Here is a 17,463-nt window from a genome sequence, read left to right on the forward strand (position 1 = left end):
AGGTCCAGTTAGTAATTTCAAGGTTTAAGGTTTGTCTTGAATGAAGCAGGTAGAGGACAGACAATCTGAGGACACAGCCTGAGAAGTGAAGTCATTCCTCTCACAGCAGAAAATTCAATTTATAACCGGCAATCAGCTTATGAAAATAACAAGCATTCTTAAAAAGACAAATTTGATTTAATTTAGCTTAATACATTAAAATAAATCTGGATTTGAGTTTATTTTCCGCAAATGAATGATACTAAAAGTTAAACAACAAAGAATGGAGGGGAGACGAGGCACAAATATTTGTATACAAATATTTCATCAGCAGATCTCCTGCCTTCACTGCCTGCATCTAACAGAAGAAAAATGTATTTTAATTATTAAATCTAAATTATTAAATCTAAAACTGTCCAATACATCATGTTTCCTTACTGTCTGTACTTGCAGACTCCGAATGCTCAATTCATGCAGATCTACCCTAAAAAACTTCCAATAAAAGTCATTTTAGAAATGAGACTAAAACTAATTCATTTTGAGTAGAAAAAGGGACAATATTTCCAAGCAACTAAAATGATAATTGTGTATTATTATTACCAGTTTTGGTAACCAATGGCCCTTTCTAAAGAGATTGACCTAATTCCCTTCCACTTCTTCTTGCTGCCCTACAGTTTGTGTGTCCAGTCAAAGAAATATAAAAAAATCTTTCCTATATGCTATTTATGAAGAGAAAAGAAAGGACGGATAAATGATGGCACTAGATATAATAGGAATCTGAAAGTAAATCCCCCCCCTGCCCCTGCCCCGCTTCAACAGTTTCTGCAGCGGCTGGGGCATGTTAAGGTGTTGCCTTGAATTCTGCACCATCAAATGAGATGAAAAAGCTGTTATTTCAAATGACTCCTTTACCATCACCAGTTATTCAGAACTAAGGTAGTTCAACCTTATTAGTAAATGTTCTATGAAAGATAAGCATGGATGGCCAAAAAAAGTCTAGAGTGCAGCTCCTGGAAAATTCAGTGATCCCCCGAATGGGTAATCTTCCAGGGCATCAGGTAATTTGTTGATATACTGCAACCGCAAACTGTAAATAAATATTTTCTTCTTACCTTCCAGCAAATGCTGCGGAACCTGCTGCTTCTCAGCTGCCCATTAATCCCCTTCTGCCTTATTGTTGCCAAGTAATTGTTGTTTACAAAGAGTTCCTCCCATTCTTTCCTATATGCAAGAAACCAAAGCATGGAGAAGCTTTTGTTAAAATTCTTCTGCTTGGAGGGGAGTGCTACAGGAAATTAATTTTAAATAAGTATAAGAAATGCAACTTTTAAGACGTATATATTTAGTTGTGCACTGTTTCTGAACGCATGGCTGTCTTTTTGGACAGAGTTCTTCTGTAGATTTAATGAATATGTAGATAGCTATAATTATGCCAGCTACTGAAATTCATAATGTCTATGGAGGCTATTTCATTTCCTCTAAAATGTTGGTAGTGCAGTTCAGTGAATAGACAAGACAAAAAATGAGTATTAGCATAAGCTTATGACTGCTTTAGCCATTGACAAAGATATACGTGCTCCAAAAACACACAATAAAAAGGTGCATTGTTGATTACATTGGCTTCTCACATGAAATATCTGTTGAAATGAACCCATTTCTCTTCAATGTCAGGCTGGCAGGTAGATATACCAGAAGACTGCTTTCTTTTACTTTTTAGTGCTATTTTCTATTGAAATCTCTGCTACTTCTTTCTAGTTGATCTGTTTTAAAATTTTAACAGGTGCAGCAAATTTGAAAAAAATAAACATCAAAAAATTTAAAAGCCTCACTGTAAAAACTGTTAAAGGCAAGCTTGAGTACCTTGCAGTACCTATGGCTGAGTAGATAAACAACTGAAATATGCCTCCCAGGCCCACAGACACCAGGGGCCTAACACCTGTGCCTCATTAATATACAAGTAAATCTGCTCTACTGGGAAACAATTGGAAATTAATTGTCCCAAACCACTTACTGAGTTTGAATAAAGGAAGTAGACTTATATTCCCAGCATCTTATACCAAACAAGAAACATTCGTCAACAGTTGAGGCAACCGAGTACAGCTTTATGAAATCTCTCTCAGATATAATAATGCCACAAGAAATGTGTAATTTGAAATTTTTTAATCAAAGCTAAAAGCCTGGCAATCTCTTCAGAGACTTACTCAAAAGAAAGCCTCTGAAACCCTCAATCATCCTTACCCACACACATGCAGCTGCCACTGACCAGATCCGACTTATCTTGAGAAAGGCCAGTCTTGCACACTATGGTATCTGACACTCAACTGTACACGTGGAGTTAAAAAACCAGACTGTGGAGCAAGCGCATCTTCTCCACAGTTTTCCAGAAGAGTTACCAGGGCAATGGCACATTCCCACGGCCGGGAGCAGAATCTCCAGCCTCAGCCTGCAGCACCGCCCCCTGGCCCACCAAGCCTTCTGCCTTGTGGGTAAGTATCCTGAGTGGGACACATACCCCACCATGCAAACTTCTACCACCACTCCATGTGAACTTTCTACTTTCATCACTCTATTTGCAAGAGAGCTAATATTTCATTTTTATTTTTATTTGATTTTATATCATTAATGAAACTGATATTTTCTCATGCTTTTTAGGTCATTTTATATCTCTTCTTTTTACAACGTCCTTTCTTGTCCTTTGCCGATGTTAAGATGTATAGGATAGTGGTTAAGAAAACAGACATCAGAACCACACTCCTGGGATCAGAAAAACAGCCAATGTACTAGCTACTTAACTAGCTATGCAAGCATGAGCAAGCTACTTAACCTCCTTGTGTCTCTGTTTCATCATCTGTAAAATGAAATAATAATAATAATACTATCATCTCCCTCAAAGAATTACTATGAGGATTTAACTGTATGACAGACCCTCAGAAGTGTGCAGCATATATCATAACATTCACAAAATAGTATTATCTAATCTAATAAAAGAGAAACATGGTAATTGGTGTACGACCGCTACCCTTCCCATTGGCTAATCAGCGAGATATGCAAATTAACTGACAGCCAAGATGGCGACCGGCAGCCAGGCAGCTTAAACTGAACATGAGGCTTGCTTGCTTCAGTGATGGAGGATTCCAACGTTCCCTGCCTGCCACTGCAGGCCGCTGAGCTGGCAGTTTGAAACATTTTAACAAAAAAAAACCCCCAGAAACCAGCTTTCAGCGAGCTGGGATCTCAGAGCTGGAGTTATACATTGTTTCGATTACCTACTTTCACCAGCGGAGGCCTAAGAGCTGGAGCCTCAGAGTTAAAGCTGGCCCAGAATTAAGAAAAAAAAAAGAAAAAAAGGAGCGGTTGGGAGCTTGTCACCTGCCAGCCTGAAAACAGCCCTCAGCCCCTCACCCAGACTGGCCAGGCACCCCAGTGGGGACCCCAACCCTGAAGGGTGTGTGACCAGCTGCAAACAGCCCTCAGCCCCTCACCCAGACTGGCCAGGCACCCCAGTGGGGACCCCAACCCTGAAGGGTGTGTGACCGCTGCAAACAGCCCTCAGCCGCTCACCCAGGCTGGCCAGGCACCCCAGTGGGGACCCCAACCCTGAAGGGTGTGTGACCAGCTGCAAACAGCCATCATCCCCTCACCCAGGCTGGCCAAGCACCCCAGTGGGGACCCCCACCCTGAAGGCTGTGTGACCAGCTACAAACAGCCATCATCCCCTCACCCAGGCTGGCCAGGCACCCCAGTGGGGACCCCCACCCTGATCCAGGACACCCTTCAGGGAAAACCAGCCAGCCCCACCCATGCACCAGGCCTCTACCCTATATAGTAAAAGGGTAATATGCCTCCCAGCACCGGGATCAGCGGAGCCGAAAGGCCTCCTGGCACCGGGATCAGCGTGACAGGGGGCAGCGCCCAAACCCCCTGATCGCCCTGCGACTCTGTGTGTGACAGGGGGTGGGGCCACAACCTCCCTATCCGCCCTGCTCTGTTCGTGACAGGAAGGCATCCCAACCTCCTGATCAGCCCTGCTCTGTGCCTGATACGGGGGAGCTCCCCAACCTCTGATCACCCTGCGGCTCTGTGTGTGACAGTGTGCGGCGCCCCAACCCCCTGATCGGCCCTGCTCTGTGTGTGACAGGGTGCGGTGCCCCAACCCCTCCCCCCACGGGCCCTGCTCTGTGTGTGATGGGGTAGAGCCATAACCTCCCCATCGGCCCTGCCCTGAGTGTGAGAGTGGTGGCGCCCCACCCCCTGATCGGCCCTGCTCTGTGGGTGATAGAGGGCGGCGCCCCAACCCCCTGATCCACCCTGCTCTGTGTGTGACGGGGGCGGTGCCCCAACTCCCCTATCGGCCCTACTGTCTGAGTGACGGGGGGAGCTCCTCAACCCCCTGATGGGCCCTGCTCTGTGCGTGACAGAGGGTGGTGCCGCAACCTCCCCATCGACCCTGCCTTGAATGTGACAGGGGGCGGCGCCCCAACTCCCCAATTAGCCCTGCTCTGAGCCCGACCAGGGGCTGCACCTAGGAATTGGGCCTGCCCTCTGACACCTGGGAGCAGGCCTAAGCCAGCAGGTCGTTATCTCCTGAGGGGTCCCAGACTGCGAGAGGGCACAGGCCAGGCTGAGGGAGCCCCCCTTCCCCCCGAGTGCACAAATTTTTGTGCACGGGGACTCTAGTTGTTAATAATGTTATAATGCTTTTATTATAGTAGGCCTTATCACAGGTCTGAGAGAACTTTTCATACATTAAAGACATTACACCTTTCCTGCCATCTATATGTATTTTTAACCCAATCCTCTTGATTGTTCTACACCCTGAAGCTTTTTAATTTGTATATAATATAAACCTAACATTAATTTATCTTGATGTTCTTTCCATTGTTTTTACGCTGAAGTAGTTCTTAGCCACAACACATTCAAAGAAATAGTCACTGAGATCTTATGGTTTTAAAAAACACTTTAGTCCATTTGTGTTACCTGTAGTATTTTAAATACATTATCTATTTTCCAACAATATCACATACATTATGCACCTCTTACTGTTCAAGTTTTGTTTTTATCCAGGTTCTAATAATACTCAAAGACGAGATCAGTAATGAGTACAAAGAACATTACAGGAGTATATCTCAGAAACTGTACATTCATATAGCTTAGATTTCAAATGTATTTTAAACCCAAGAGGAATCAGAACTCGTGAGAGATGATGCAGTTCCATGGCCTGAAAACACTGATGCATTCTAGATCAGAGACGGAAGTGTGAGGCAATGACTCCCTAGCTCTTGAAAAATCAGCTTCTATTCAAAGGTACCAAGATATTGTGAAAGTAGACACAGCTGGTGGCTGGATTCATTGCCATCTTATGAAGTAAGCAGCCTTTTAAGGTCAAGTTACATACTACTTATGTAATGAAGGATAATCATTTGTTAGCTTAAATAAGATCCTGTGCCTTGATTACAGGGTTGGCAAAGAGAAAAGGAGACTGAGGCATGTGAAATGGAAACACTATCCCTGAAATTCACAATCATTTAAATTTATTCCTGGGTACTTATAGTTCCAATTAAGGTTTAACATCTCAAACTGATGAAGAGCTCTAACAACAGAGCAACATAAAGCCACAAGATAGCCTATTAATTGTCTTTCTCTCCTCTGGAATAGTGTTTTGTTAATAAACTGTGATACAGGGTATACATAATAAACATTTAGTGCCTACCATGTGCTTAACACTCAGATATATATTTTTTAAAGCATAAAGAGAATAGATGTATATGCAAACCAATAATGATGTGATTAAGACAAAGTACTCTGGTAATACAAAGGAGGGAAGAATAGTTTTATATCTAAAAATTAACACTCAGTATAGAAAATAATAAATAGTAGCACCATGGGCATGCAGCACCATGTTGGATGAGATGCTACATCCAACAGCTGAGCTGTCAGAGGTTTGACAGACCTTCAAGGGCAAAATGTTGAGAAGTTTAGCCCTTTGAGGGGAGCTGGACTACCGGACTTGGGAAAAGAAGAGTAAGTACTGAGGAGCCTGAGGTGGAACTTTTCAGTTTAATTAACAAAAAATAAAAGATAGTTGCTAAACTCTGTCATATACCATTAGTATATATACTGTTGCTGTAATAGCAAAAATCTGGCAATGATGTTATTAAAATGCTTAAAATCCACCTATGTCATAATATATAAGATTTTAGATATATCACCTTTTTAAAAATCATCACCTGAGGATATGTTTTTATTGATTTTTAGAGAGGAAGAGAGAGAGAAACATCAATTGGTTGCCTCCCATAGGTGCCCTGACAGGGGATCGAACCTGAGACCTTTTGGTGAATGGGACAATACTCCAACCAACTTAGACACCCAGCCAGGGCTAGATATTATCACTTTTAACCTCTAAACAACCCTCCTAGGGTAACTATATTTAATCCTCTTTATAAATGAGAAAACTAAGACTCAGAAAAATCAAGTATGTTGTCAATAGAAAAAAGGAATGAGAATTAGCTTGAGCATCTTCCTGGAATAACATGGAAAACACTACTACAGGGAACATGATACTCCAGATATCCAAGACAAAAATTGCCCCTGGCAACAAGGCAAGGTATTAGTGTGCCCTTATACTTTCTTCCTTAGATTTTTAGTTTTTGAACATCAAATACAAGGGTATAGAGAAAAGTTGGCACCAGTTGGAGTGAGAAGGTAAGTCAACAACTGCTGTGGGTGGTTATGGACTTCCAAGAACATTTAGATTTGTAAAAGCCTCAAATGGAACAGATGCAGTGGTTCTCAACCTTCCAAATGCCACGACCCTTTAATACAGTTCCTCATGTTGTGGTGACCCCCAACCATGAAATTGTTTTTGTTGCTACTTCATAACTGTAATATTGCTACTGTTATAAATCGTAATGTAAATATCTGATATGCTATATGTGTTTTCCAATGGTCGCCACCCACAGGTTGAGAACTGCTGGGCCATTAGAGACTTGGGCCTTGAGGACTCTCTTGACATAGCACTAGTGCCATCTAGTGGCAATTACTCTGCCTTGCAGGCACTGGGTCCCTGAAAACATAACCAGCATCTTAGCAGAGAGAGGCAGAGATAAGCTGGTTTCCTTTCTCATGCCAACGTTAATGAATTAGTAGTGGCTGCCTTGGAAGCATTGTGTTGAGAAGGATTCTGAGCCTACCTATGTCCTCCTCAAGAACGTTGTTACTAATTAAAAATGTTGGCCATGATCATTTGGCTGCGATCATTTCTAAGTAAATGAAATCAACTTCTGCAGCAGCAGTTGTTGCCTTCCCTCTAAGACCAACTTAGGTAGTTAAACCTCCTGCAATAGTTTTTTTAAACATGGAGATCAACTCGAGTATGCAGAGAATAAAAATACAGCTGATGATCATAAGGTACTATTTCTAATTATGTATTTTAAGGTAGCATTTTCCCAAGCTTTGAACATAAAATTAATATGAAACTAGTTAAAGCCTTCCAAATATAATTATTTAAATACTTCTGTAACCTAAATAATGCATAAGTGACTTAATTATGTGACAATTCTGGACTAGAAAATTTCTGAATTGTCCCAAATGGCGATAACGCTAGAGAATACATTTTATACTGTATATTTTATATGACGGCTTCTACTCCATTTTCGGGCATTATTTGGACAAGGGAGAATGTCTCTACGGGGCTCAAATGACTACAATAATTGAAAGAGCTCAGAGACTACATAGAGCAGTGGTTCTAAACCTTCCTAACGGTGCAACCCTTTAATACAGTTCCTCATGTTGTGGTGACCCCCAACCATAAAATTATTTGCGTTGCTACTTCATAACTGTAATTTTGCTACGGTTATGAATCGTAATGTAAATATCTGATATGCAGGATGTATTTTCATTGTTACCAATTGAACATAATTAATGCATAGTGATTAATCACAAAAACAATATGTAATTATATTATGTGTTTTCCGATGGTCTTAGGCGACTACTGTGAAAGGGTCATTCGACCCTCAAAGGGGTCGTGACCCACGTGTTGAGAACCGCTGACAGTCTAGCTCTTAGAATCTTCAATACTTGGTTTAGAGAAGCTACTTTGATTTTTTACTGATGATGAAAGCTGCTGAGAGCAGAGAAGGGATTATCTCTGGGGAACAGGAAGGAAGGTGGACACATGTTTCTTGGAAGTGTCCTAAGGGGGAAGTGTGCTAGAGGAGTCCTCAAAGATGACCCCTAGATAACTGATGTATTGTTATATAACCTATAAGGTTGGCCAGTCAACCATGACCATCATTTTTTATATGTGACTAGAATAATCGTAAAACTCAAGGCCAGGGCAGGATGAAGTTGATCTTGAAGCAGGATAAACTCAGAGTTAGATGAGTAGAAAATATTTGAAGGTAAAAAAAGTTAACCTGATGCAAAAAGATTTATACAATCTTTTAATCCTAAAGTGCATGCCAATATTTGAAAAATTGCTCTATTAATTTTTATCACAATTGCTTTATCAAATGCATAGGAAAAAGGAAACAATAAACTTGTAATCTGTTTCTAATCTGTCTAGAAACATAGTGGAAGATTTCTATTAATAAAGGACTGTGCTATAATTCCAATACTCCATGTAAGAGTATGTAACTTTATAACATTTTAAATGTATGATTTAAAAAATGCTATTCAAATAGAACAAGAACATCTAAAGTAAAAATCAATGGGAATGTGAGAAGCGTAAATTAGGTATGTCGGCATCAGACTGCAGTGTGGCACCAGATCTGGGTAAGTTTCAACATTAGGACTGCAGGTGCCAAGATCAACCAGATAAACACTGATGTTATCTATAATTACCTCATTTTTAGCTTAAATCACAGGTAATGAGGGAACTCAGAGATTCTAAAAGGCAATTAGAAAGTCTACTGGCTTTTTCGCTTCCTGTATCAGGAATTTTTTAAAACTTACTTTTACTTAAAGCTTTTTTCCTCCATAATGAAACATCAGGACATAGCACTTATATATAAAAAAAAAACCAGAATGCATAATTGCTCATAAGCTTAAAATGAATTTCTTCTGTGTCTGGTGAAATGTGTTCTCATGTGACGAGGCTCCCTTGAAACAAAGGCAATAATAGTTCAGTTGTTAAAAGTAACTAATGATGATGTTTTGATTCAGGTTTGGACTTAACATTGAATTGAGAAATCTTGAGTCTCCACCTCCATATCCACAAGGAAATAAAGAACTGAGTTGTAACAGTTTTGGACTGTTAGGTAGAATATTATTATTTTTTAAATAAAACATGCATTGTTTTCTTCAAAATGTTTTAAGAGCTTCTAAATTCAGGGTCATGTTAAAATAGGTAAACTCAACAAACATTATTTAGAAAATGAATCAAATAAAGCTATATCATAAGATTATAAAAAATTAAGTACATAATAAAGACACATAATCAAAGGATCAGCATTTAAAATTAGGTGATAAAAGGATCCTGTACCAGACAATGTCTATGAAGTTGTCTGGAATGAATACCTTTTATATTCCATGGTTTACTGATGTTTCTTATATAATTAACTAGAGGCCTGATGCATGAAATTCGTGCACTTGGTGGGGGTCCTTCAGCCCTGCCTGTGCCCTCTCACATTCCGGGAGCCCTCGGGGGATGTCCAACTGACAACTTAGTGCTGCTGTGGAGGCAGGAAAGGCTCCCGCCACCCCCACTGCGTTTGCCAGCCATGAGCCTGGCTTTTGGCTGAGTGCGCTCTCCCTGTGGGAGCACACTGACCATCAGGGGGCAGCTCCTGTGCTGAGTGTCTACCTCCTGGTGGTCAGTGCATATCATAGCAACCAGTTGTTCCACCATTTGGTCGATTTGCATATTATATAGGATTGCCCAAACTTGGAAGCAACAAAGATGTCTTTCAGCAGATGAATGAGTAAATTGTGGAACATTTAAACAATGGAATATTGTTCAGTGATTAGAGGCCTGATGCACGAAATTCGTGCAAGGGGCTCAACCCTCGCAGCCCTGGCTTCGTCCTGAAAGTCTTCCAGAAGGTCATCTGGAAGGTCATCTGGATGGTGGTTCTGCTGTTTGGTCAAATTAGTGTATTAGCTCTTTATTATATAGGATAAGGAAAAATCCCTTTCTCCAGCCACCTCCCTGCAGACCTTCCCTCCCTCTTCCCATTCCCCACCCACCTCACTTAGCTTGAGATTTGTGATAATTAGCATGAGCTTGATATCTAACTTTCTGTATGATGAAGAATTTGGCACACATTCTATAATATAAGCAATACTGTAAGGGAAATACAGAATTTAGAACCAATTATTTTCCAGTAATTTAGAAACAGGCATTTATTTAGCAAAATCAGATATCTTATTAAAACTCAATTTTATCTCTTAAAGCATGTTTTCCAAGACTGGGTTGACTTACAGAGTTTTGCGCCTATAGAAATAAATATATGCTTGAAATACTTATCTTAAAAGGTTAAAATGTATATTTTAACTGAATCCCCCATTTATTCGATATCCTCTAGATCAGCACCATCCAACAGAACTTTCTGAGATGACAGAAATGTTCTATATCTGACTGTCCAATATGACTAGTGCACCTGAAGAACCACATATTTTATTTTATTTCATTGAAACATACATTTATATAGTCTCTTGTGGCTATTGGTTCTCATATTGGGCAGCAAAACTCAAAGTATTTTAAGGATGATGAACCATTCATATATACATTCAATCTTTAAAATAACAACTATAAAGGTTCAAAGGATATAAACAGTAAAGATACACATGATACCTACTCACACATAGTGCTGTTGGGTTAAGAAGATACGTGTTAGAAGTTAAATAATACAAGTGGTTGAAAATCAAGGTAATTCCATAAGGGATGTAATACAATATATACTTAATCGTAAGTGAAAGACGCTACTAGTAAGATCAGATATAGATGTAATAAGTAATTTTAGTCAAAAAGTCTCTATTTCCTTGCTTCTCCCTGTCTGGGTTTCTGTCTCTACCACCACTGCCCCTTGCTTTGTCCCACTTCCCTCTTCTTCCATTCACATACATGCAGAAGTTGGGAAAGCACATCTTTAATAATGACAGTGATACATCTATAAGTTATCAAAAATTATCAATAGTGAATCACGAGCCTAATATAACCATCCTCAACAATAGACTGGTTCAAAGATCCAGGAAATGGTCATTTTAAATGAAGATAAATGGTTCATAAGATAAACTTTAGTTTAAGGTTAGTGTGTAGTTTATAATTTGTTTGGATTAATGTGTCTGAGAAAATAATTCACATGGGCCTCTGAAAAGGTAAGGAAATATCCATACCCAAGGCCTACTAGAAAATCTCACTGGATTATAATTTCAAAAAAAACTCCTCACTAATTTAAAAATCTCCAGGCTTCACAGACAATAGTGTGGTGAAGGCATGGGGAGGGGTGGGGGGCTGGATGGGGGGGCGGGGCAAAGGAAGGGAAATGGGGGACATTTATAATACTGTCAACAATTTTAAAAACACTCAGTAAAAATCCTATATAATGAAAGGCTAATATGCAAATTGCTCCCTCAGGAATTCGACCGACCAGGAGTTCGACCGCTCACTACGTTGTGTGCTGACCATCAGGGTGCGGCACGGAATGAAGGAAGGAAGGAAGCCAGCAGCCGGGGGAAGGAAGGCCCTGGCAGGCAGCTGGGGAAAGGAAGGCCAAGGCCAGCAGCCAGAAGGCCCCAATAGGTCCTGATCGCCAGCCAGGCCTAGGGACCCTACCCATGTATGAATTTTGTGCACCGGGCCTCTACTACACAAACAAACAAATGTATTAATTAATTAATTAATTAAAACTCCACACCTCATTTACCTAGCATGATGAAAGGCCAATGTATGACTTTTTTTTTTTTTCTCAACACAAAAATTTTGAGAGTATTAAAACATTTATAAAACCAGGCGATCAGCTCCCAATTTGTATAATGTTTACATAATTAGTTTTTAGAAATTCTAAATCTCTACAGGTTTATCATTTGCTCAATTTTATTTATAAAAAATAAAGACAGCCCTGACTGGTTTGGCTCAGTGGATAGAGCTTCGGCCTGCGGACTCAAGGTTCCCGGGTTCGATTCTGGTCAAGGGCATGTACCTTGGTTTCGGGCACATACCCAGTGGGGAGTGTGCAGGAGGCAGCTGATTGATGTAGCTCTCTCATCGATGTTTCTAGCTCTCTATCCCTTCCTCTCTGTAAAAAAATCAATAAAATATATTTTAAAAATAATAAATAAAGACAACAAACTAGATGTTAAACTGTTATATATTCTAGCTTCACTTCAATATCATAAACTATCATAATCTTTTTAATTAAGAAAAAAAAGAAATAAAGCTAAGTGGAAGCAGAGTAAGGGCTGAAAGAGCCCTTCTGTGACTAAACATTCTTCAACAAACTTTTTGGACATTTTAATATTCTCCAAATGTCTCTGAGATTCTGATTATATTCTAGTTGGTTGAAGTTATTAGGAATTTTGACCCCTAGATGTGTTGTTTATATATCCAAAGAAATGGGGGCGGGGGCGCAGAATCCTTTTTCTTAATACTGGTTTGGGGCAGGAGGAGGGAGGGCTGGGGAAAACACTGAAACAAAGAAACCAGGGCTATGGAGACCTACCGAGTCTGCACTGTTTCCCATGAAGGCTAGAACAGTAGGAGGAGTAGTTTTATTACTGATTTTTTAAAACAGTTGCTCTGCATCATAGGGGAAGATGAAACATTTTCTCATGACCTCTTAGCCCAAATTAAATTGTGTGTCATAAAAATTCCTGTGTTAGACAGAAGTATTCTCTATTGCTGAAATTTTTTATTATTTGAAAGTTCACCTACTTCAAAAGGACCCAAATCTTGTCATGACTTCACAAAAAGGCCTTTTGTTATATGCTATTCTATTATCCATATATTCAGTAATTCAGATTCCAAATGCATGCCACAAAAATTTAATTATATGACCACAGACATCTCTATGAACCAAAGAGATGTCTCCATAAGTAACAACTTTATATTATGGAATGCTATTATAAAACTTAAAGTTGGCACCATGAAGAAAATTCTCATTTTGCTACAGAGTCTTTAAAGAGTAGGATTAGCAATGGCATCTAGAGATGGAAAGGCTGGGGTTCCTTTTCTAGGGTCCTTCAACAACCCAGGTGGCAGTGGCAGAAACAAGAATGGGAGCAGCGTTAAAAATGTTAACAGACCACTCTGGTTTTATTTATTTACTAGAGGCCTGGTGCACAGATTCGTGCACCGGTGGGGTCCCTCTACCTAGTCTGTGCCCTCTCGCAATCTGGGACTCCTCAGGGGATGTCGGACAGTCAGTTTTGGCCTGATCCCTACAGGCCAGGCCGAGGGACCCCACCGATGCACAAATCTGTGCACTGGCCCTCTAGTATGCATATAAGATCTTTGGTTAATCTCTTCCTACCTATCCCCCTTGCCCCTGAGATTCATCAGTCTGTTCCATGTTTCCATGCCTGTGCATTGAGTGTCTGCTCCCAGGTGATCATTGTGCATCATAGCTACCAGTCACTTAGGCTTTTATATATATAGATTCTACTCCACTCTCTCCACCCTCTTATAGATCTCTCATGTGGAAAAACAGTCCCTCTTCAACCTACGCAGTCAGAATACAAAGGAGAAAGGCAGGCTCTGGGTGGGGCTCAGTGGTAAGGTAGGGAGTGGCAAGCAAACAACAGTAGTTCCGTGGGAGATTATAAACCTACTAGAGGCCCGGTACACAAAAATTTGTGCACTGGCGGGGGAGGGTGGGTGGTGGGGGTGTCCCTCAGCCCCACTTGTGCCCTCTCACAGTCTGGGTCCCCTCGGGAGATAACCACCTGCTGGCCTAGGCCCGCTCCCCGGGTGTCAGATGGCAGGCCCGATCCCTCGGTGCCTGCCCCGCCTCCCTGGGTCGCGCACACGGCAGGACCGATCTAGGGGTTGGGGCACCGCCCCGGGTCTCGCACAAGGCAGGGCCGATCCGGGGGTTGGGGCACCGCCCTGGGTCGGGTTGCACACAGGACGCCCGGGCGGGCCGGCTGATCGCTGCTGCCCCACTCGGCCACCCGGGGTTCGGTCACACACAGACGCCTGCCGCCCCGGGTCGCAGATAGCAGGCCCAGTTGGTGGCAGGGCAGGCGGGATGGCGCTGTCCCACCCTGCCTGCAGTATGCAAATTAGCTGCCATCTTTGTTGGCGGTTAATTTGCATATTGTGCTGATTAGCCAATGGGTGGCGTAGCAAAGGTACAGTCAATTACCATGTTTGTCTATTATTAGATAGTATTATGGGTGGTACAAAATCCAAATAATGAGAGGTCTGTGCCTGGTTCAATGATAGTAGAGCTCTCATGCTCAAGAGAACTTGAAGATCTAGAAGCACATTAAAAACCTGTAAGGAGAGTTAGGAGATGCTGTTCAACTATCCTGATTTACTTCCAATCAATTGAGAGACCTGGGCATGTCATCGTAATGACTTTCCTAAACTGAGCAAGTAGCTTGAGAGTATTCAAGGGTATGTCAAGCAGACTGAACTACTACTATATCTTTCTCAGAACATTGTATCTATAATCATGGAATGAAAACAATGTCCATATGTTCAGATTATACCAGGATGTCTTTTACATTTCAAATACTTCCTCATTAGCAGGCTATTTCTTATTCTACCCCATAGCTGCTCTATAGAATTTCCCCATATTTCTAGGCATATAATTTTCATTCTCAATTTTATCATTATCAAGTATTTCATTTAATTTTGTGGGATTTAAAGACACATTATTAACACCCAGTTACATTTATTATGTTTGATTAAAATATACCAAACATCTATGATATACTGAAACCTAAAACTTGAATACTGTATAAAGAGCAGTTCAGCAAAGTAACAATGTCTCCACAATGGAACAAATATATGTAAATAGCCATGTTGTGGGTCATTTTAGCTGTCTTTTCAGAAAAGGGCATAATTTTGTCATTGAAAAAATGTGAGGCCAATCAAATTCATCCATTCTAATAATGCAAAAAAACTGCATTGCTAAAGAGTAGAAAATGAAGATTGTCTTTTTTCATACTGTTCACCCCAGAAAACTGCTGTCCTAGAATGTCCAGTAAACATATTGATCTGTCCTCAGCCCCCACCTCTCAGTTCTAATTACCCCATCTGGTATCCCCCTGCTCTTGGTAAAATGCTCCCTTTGCAAACACATTATTATCTACGTTAGTTGGTTCCATGTTTGTCTCCCCTAGACCGTAAGGACACCAGGGGCAGGGTCTATGTTTTATTCCTCTTTGGGTCTTGGTGTTGGCAGTTTAGCACACTGGCTTGCCTATAATGAGTGTACAATAAAGATTTGCAGAATGATTGAAATATGTTACCTCTCTTGAACAAAACAAGCAAATAAACAAAATATATAAACATGTCAGGTATAAACATGTCAGAGAAACACTTTTAAAAGCTCTGGGTTAAAAATAAAATGAAAAATTGGATTATTAACCAGTTATTTTCCCCCAAAAGGCAAGGTAACCTGATATAAAAAAATAGACAAATATTGAATATCAATTTCTAATAAAATATTCAATGAAAAGTTCATCCTTAAAACTATATCTTTGAAAGTTACAAATAAAAAATCAGATATGAAGCATTACATAGAGTTAACAATATAGTAAGCTATTTGTAAAATGTTTCAAAAGACTTATAACTTTCCAAGTTTCAACCCTAATCCTATGCATTATTTTCTCAAATTATAGATCCAGCAACACACTTCAACATCACGAACCAAATATTTAATTGATTTTTTCTGTTTCACTACCATACCTAAAAAGAGCACATGCTAATATATATAACAAATTCACTACAAAAGTTGACAGTGGGCACATTCCCACTGGGAGAAGACAGAAGCATGTCCAGGGGAAGGGACCTCAGTGCTTACTGACTGAGAGAAGCTTAGCCTCATGTTTCAAATGTATGCCTGTCTTTCCAGAGATAAACATTTACACAGTCTCTAGATGAGTGCAGCTTGCAGCTGACAATGTAAATAAATAAATATGAAAAAAATTTCCCCTAAACCTGGCTACAGTTAATAAAAAGGGCTTGAAGAGGTTTATGAAGGAAAGGAACTCAAACTGTAATATGAACACTCAAGTCAGTTTGGGTGATGTTAATTTAAGGCTATACAGTCATGCATCACTTAATGATGGGGCGATGTTCTGAGAAATGAATCCTCAGGCAATTTTCTCATTGTGCAAACGTCACAGAGTGCACTTACACACACCAAGACGGCTGAGGCTACTGTACACCCAGAATAGATGGCACAGCCACTGCTCAGAGGCTACAAACCTGTGCAGCATTTTAGTATACTAAAAACACCGTCGGCACTTTTAACACAACGGTATTTGTGTATTTAAACATATCTAAACACTGAAAAGGTACCATAAAAATACAGTATAAGAGGTAAAAAAATGGTACCCCTGCATAGGGCACTTACCATGAATGGAGCTTGCACTAACTCTGGGTGAGTCAGGGAGTGGGTGAGGAGTGAATGTGAAGGCCAATACTGTACACTACTGTAGACTTTGTAAGCATCACACACTTAGGATGCACCAAGTTTCTAAATATGTCTATTTCCTTATTCAATAATAAGCTTAGCTTACTATAACATTTTTACTTTATAAACTTTTATTTTTCTTAACCCTTTGACTTTTAAAATAATACTTAGCTTAAAACACATATTGCACTTTTGTACAAAAATATCTTTTCTCTTTTTCTTTCTGTTTTTGTTTTTAATTATCACCTGAGGATATGCTTATTGGTTTTAGAGAGAGAGGAAGGGAGAGAAAGAGAGGAACTTCAATGTGAGAGAGAAACATTGATAAGTTGCCTTCCGTATGTGCCCTGACCAGGGATGGAACCCACAACCTTTTTGGTATACAGGATGATGTCCAATCAATTACCACATGGCCAGGGCTCTTCTTTCTTTATATCCTTTTCTATAAGCTTTTTTTCTATTGAATTTTTTTTTTTTTTACCTTTTAAAATGTTTTGTTAAAAACTAAAACAATCACACACAGCAGCCTAGGCCTATACTGGGTCAGGATCAAAATCATGGTCTTCCAGCTCTATATCTTGCCCCACTGGAAGGTCTCAGGAACAATCACATGCATGGAGCTTTCATCTCCTATGACAAAATGCCTTCTTCTGGAATACCTCCTGAAGGACCAGCTTGAGGCACTTCTTAAGGAGGTATTACTTTTTCAGAAATATGTCCATAGTGGTTTAGTTGGTTTGTCTCTCTTTGTCATCACAGATATACTTATAAGCAGATAACCCACTATAAACATTCCTTTCTAATAATGAAAACCTTTCAGTGTTCGGGATCATATTTTAAAACTTTTAAGGAGCCTGCTGAGGTCTACAAAAGCTTTTACTAAACCCTTTACTATGGA

The 17,463-nt window shown here is 40.3% G+C and overlaps 1 protein-coding gene across 6 annotated transcripts in view; it reads right to left on the reverse strand.

The window, feature by feature from the left end:
* Window positions 1–17,463, reverse strand: part of TBC1D5 (TBC1 domain family member 5) — a 457,482-nt gene that overhangs the window by 197,126 nt on the left and 242,893 nt on the right. For all 6 annotated transcript variants that reach the window (XM_059664053.1, XM_059664048.1, XM_059664051.1 and 3 more), the window contains one exon: window positions 1,092–1,200. In XM_059664053.1, coding sequence (XP_059520036.1) covers window positions 1,092–1,200 — 109 coding nt within the window. The remainder of the gene's footprint in view (window positions 1–1,091; window positions 1,201–17,463) is intronic.

Source organism: Myotis daubentonii, chromosome 14 (genome assembly GCF_963259705.1).
Source record: "Myotis daubentonii chromosome 14, mMyoDau2.1, whole genome shotgun sequence".
Lineage (NCBI taxonomy): Eukaryota > Metazoa > Chordata > Mammalia > Chiroptera > Vespertilionidae > Myotis > Myotis daubentonii.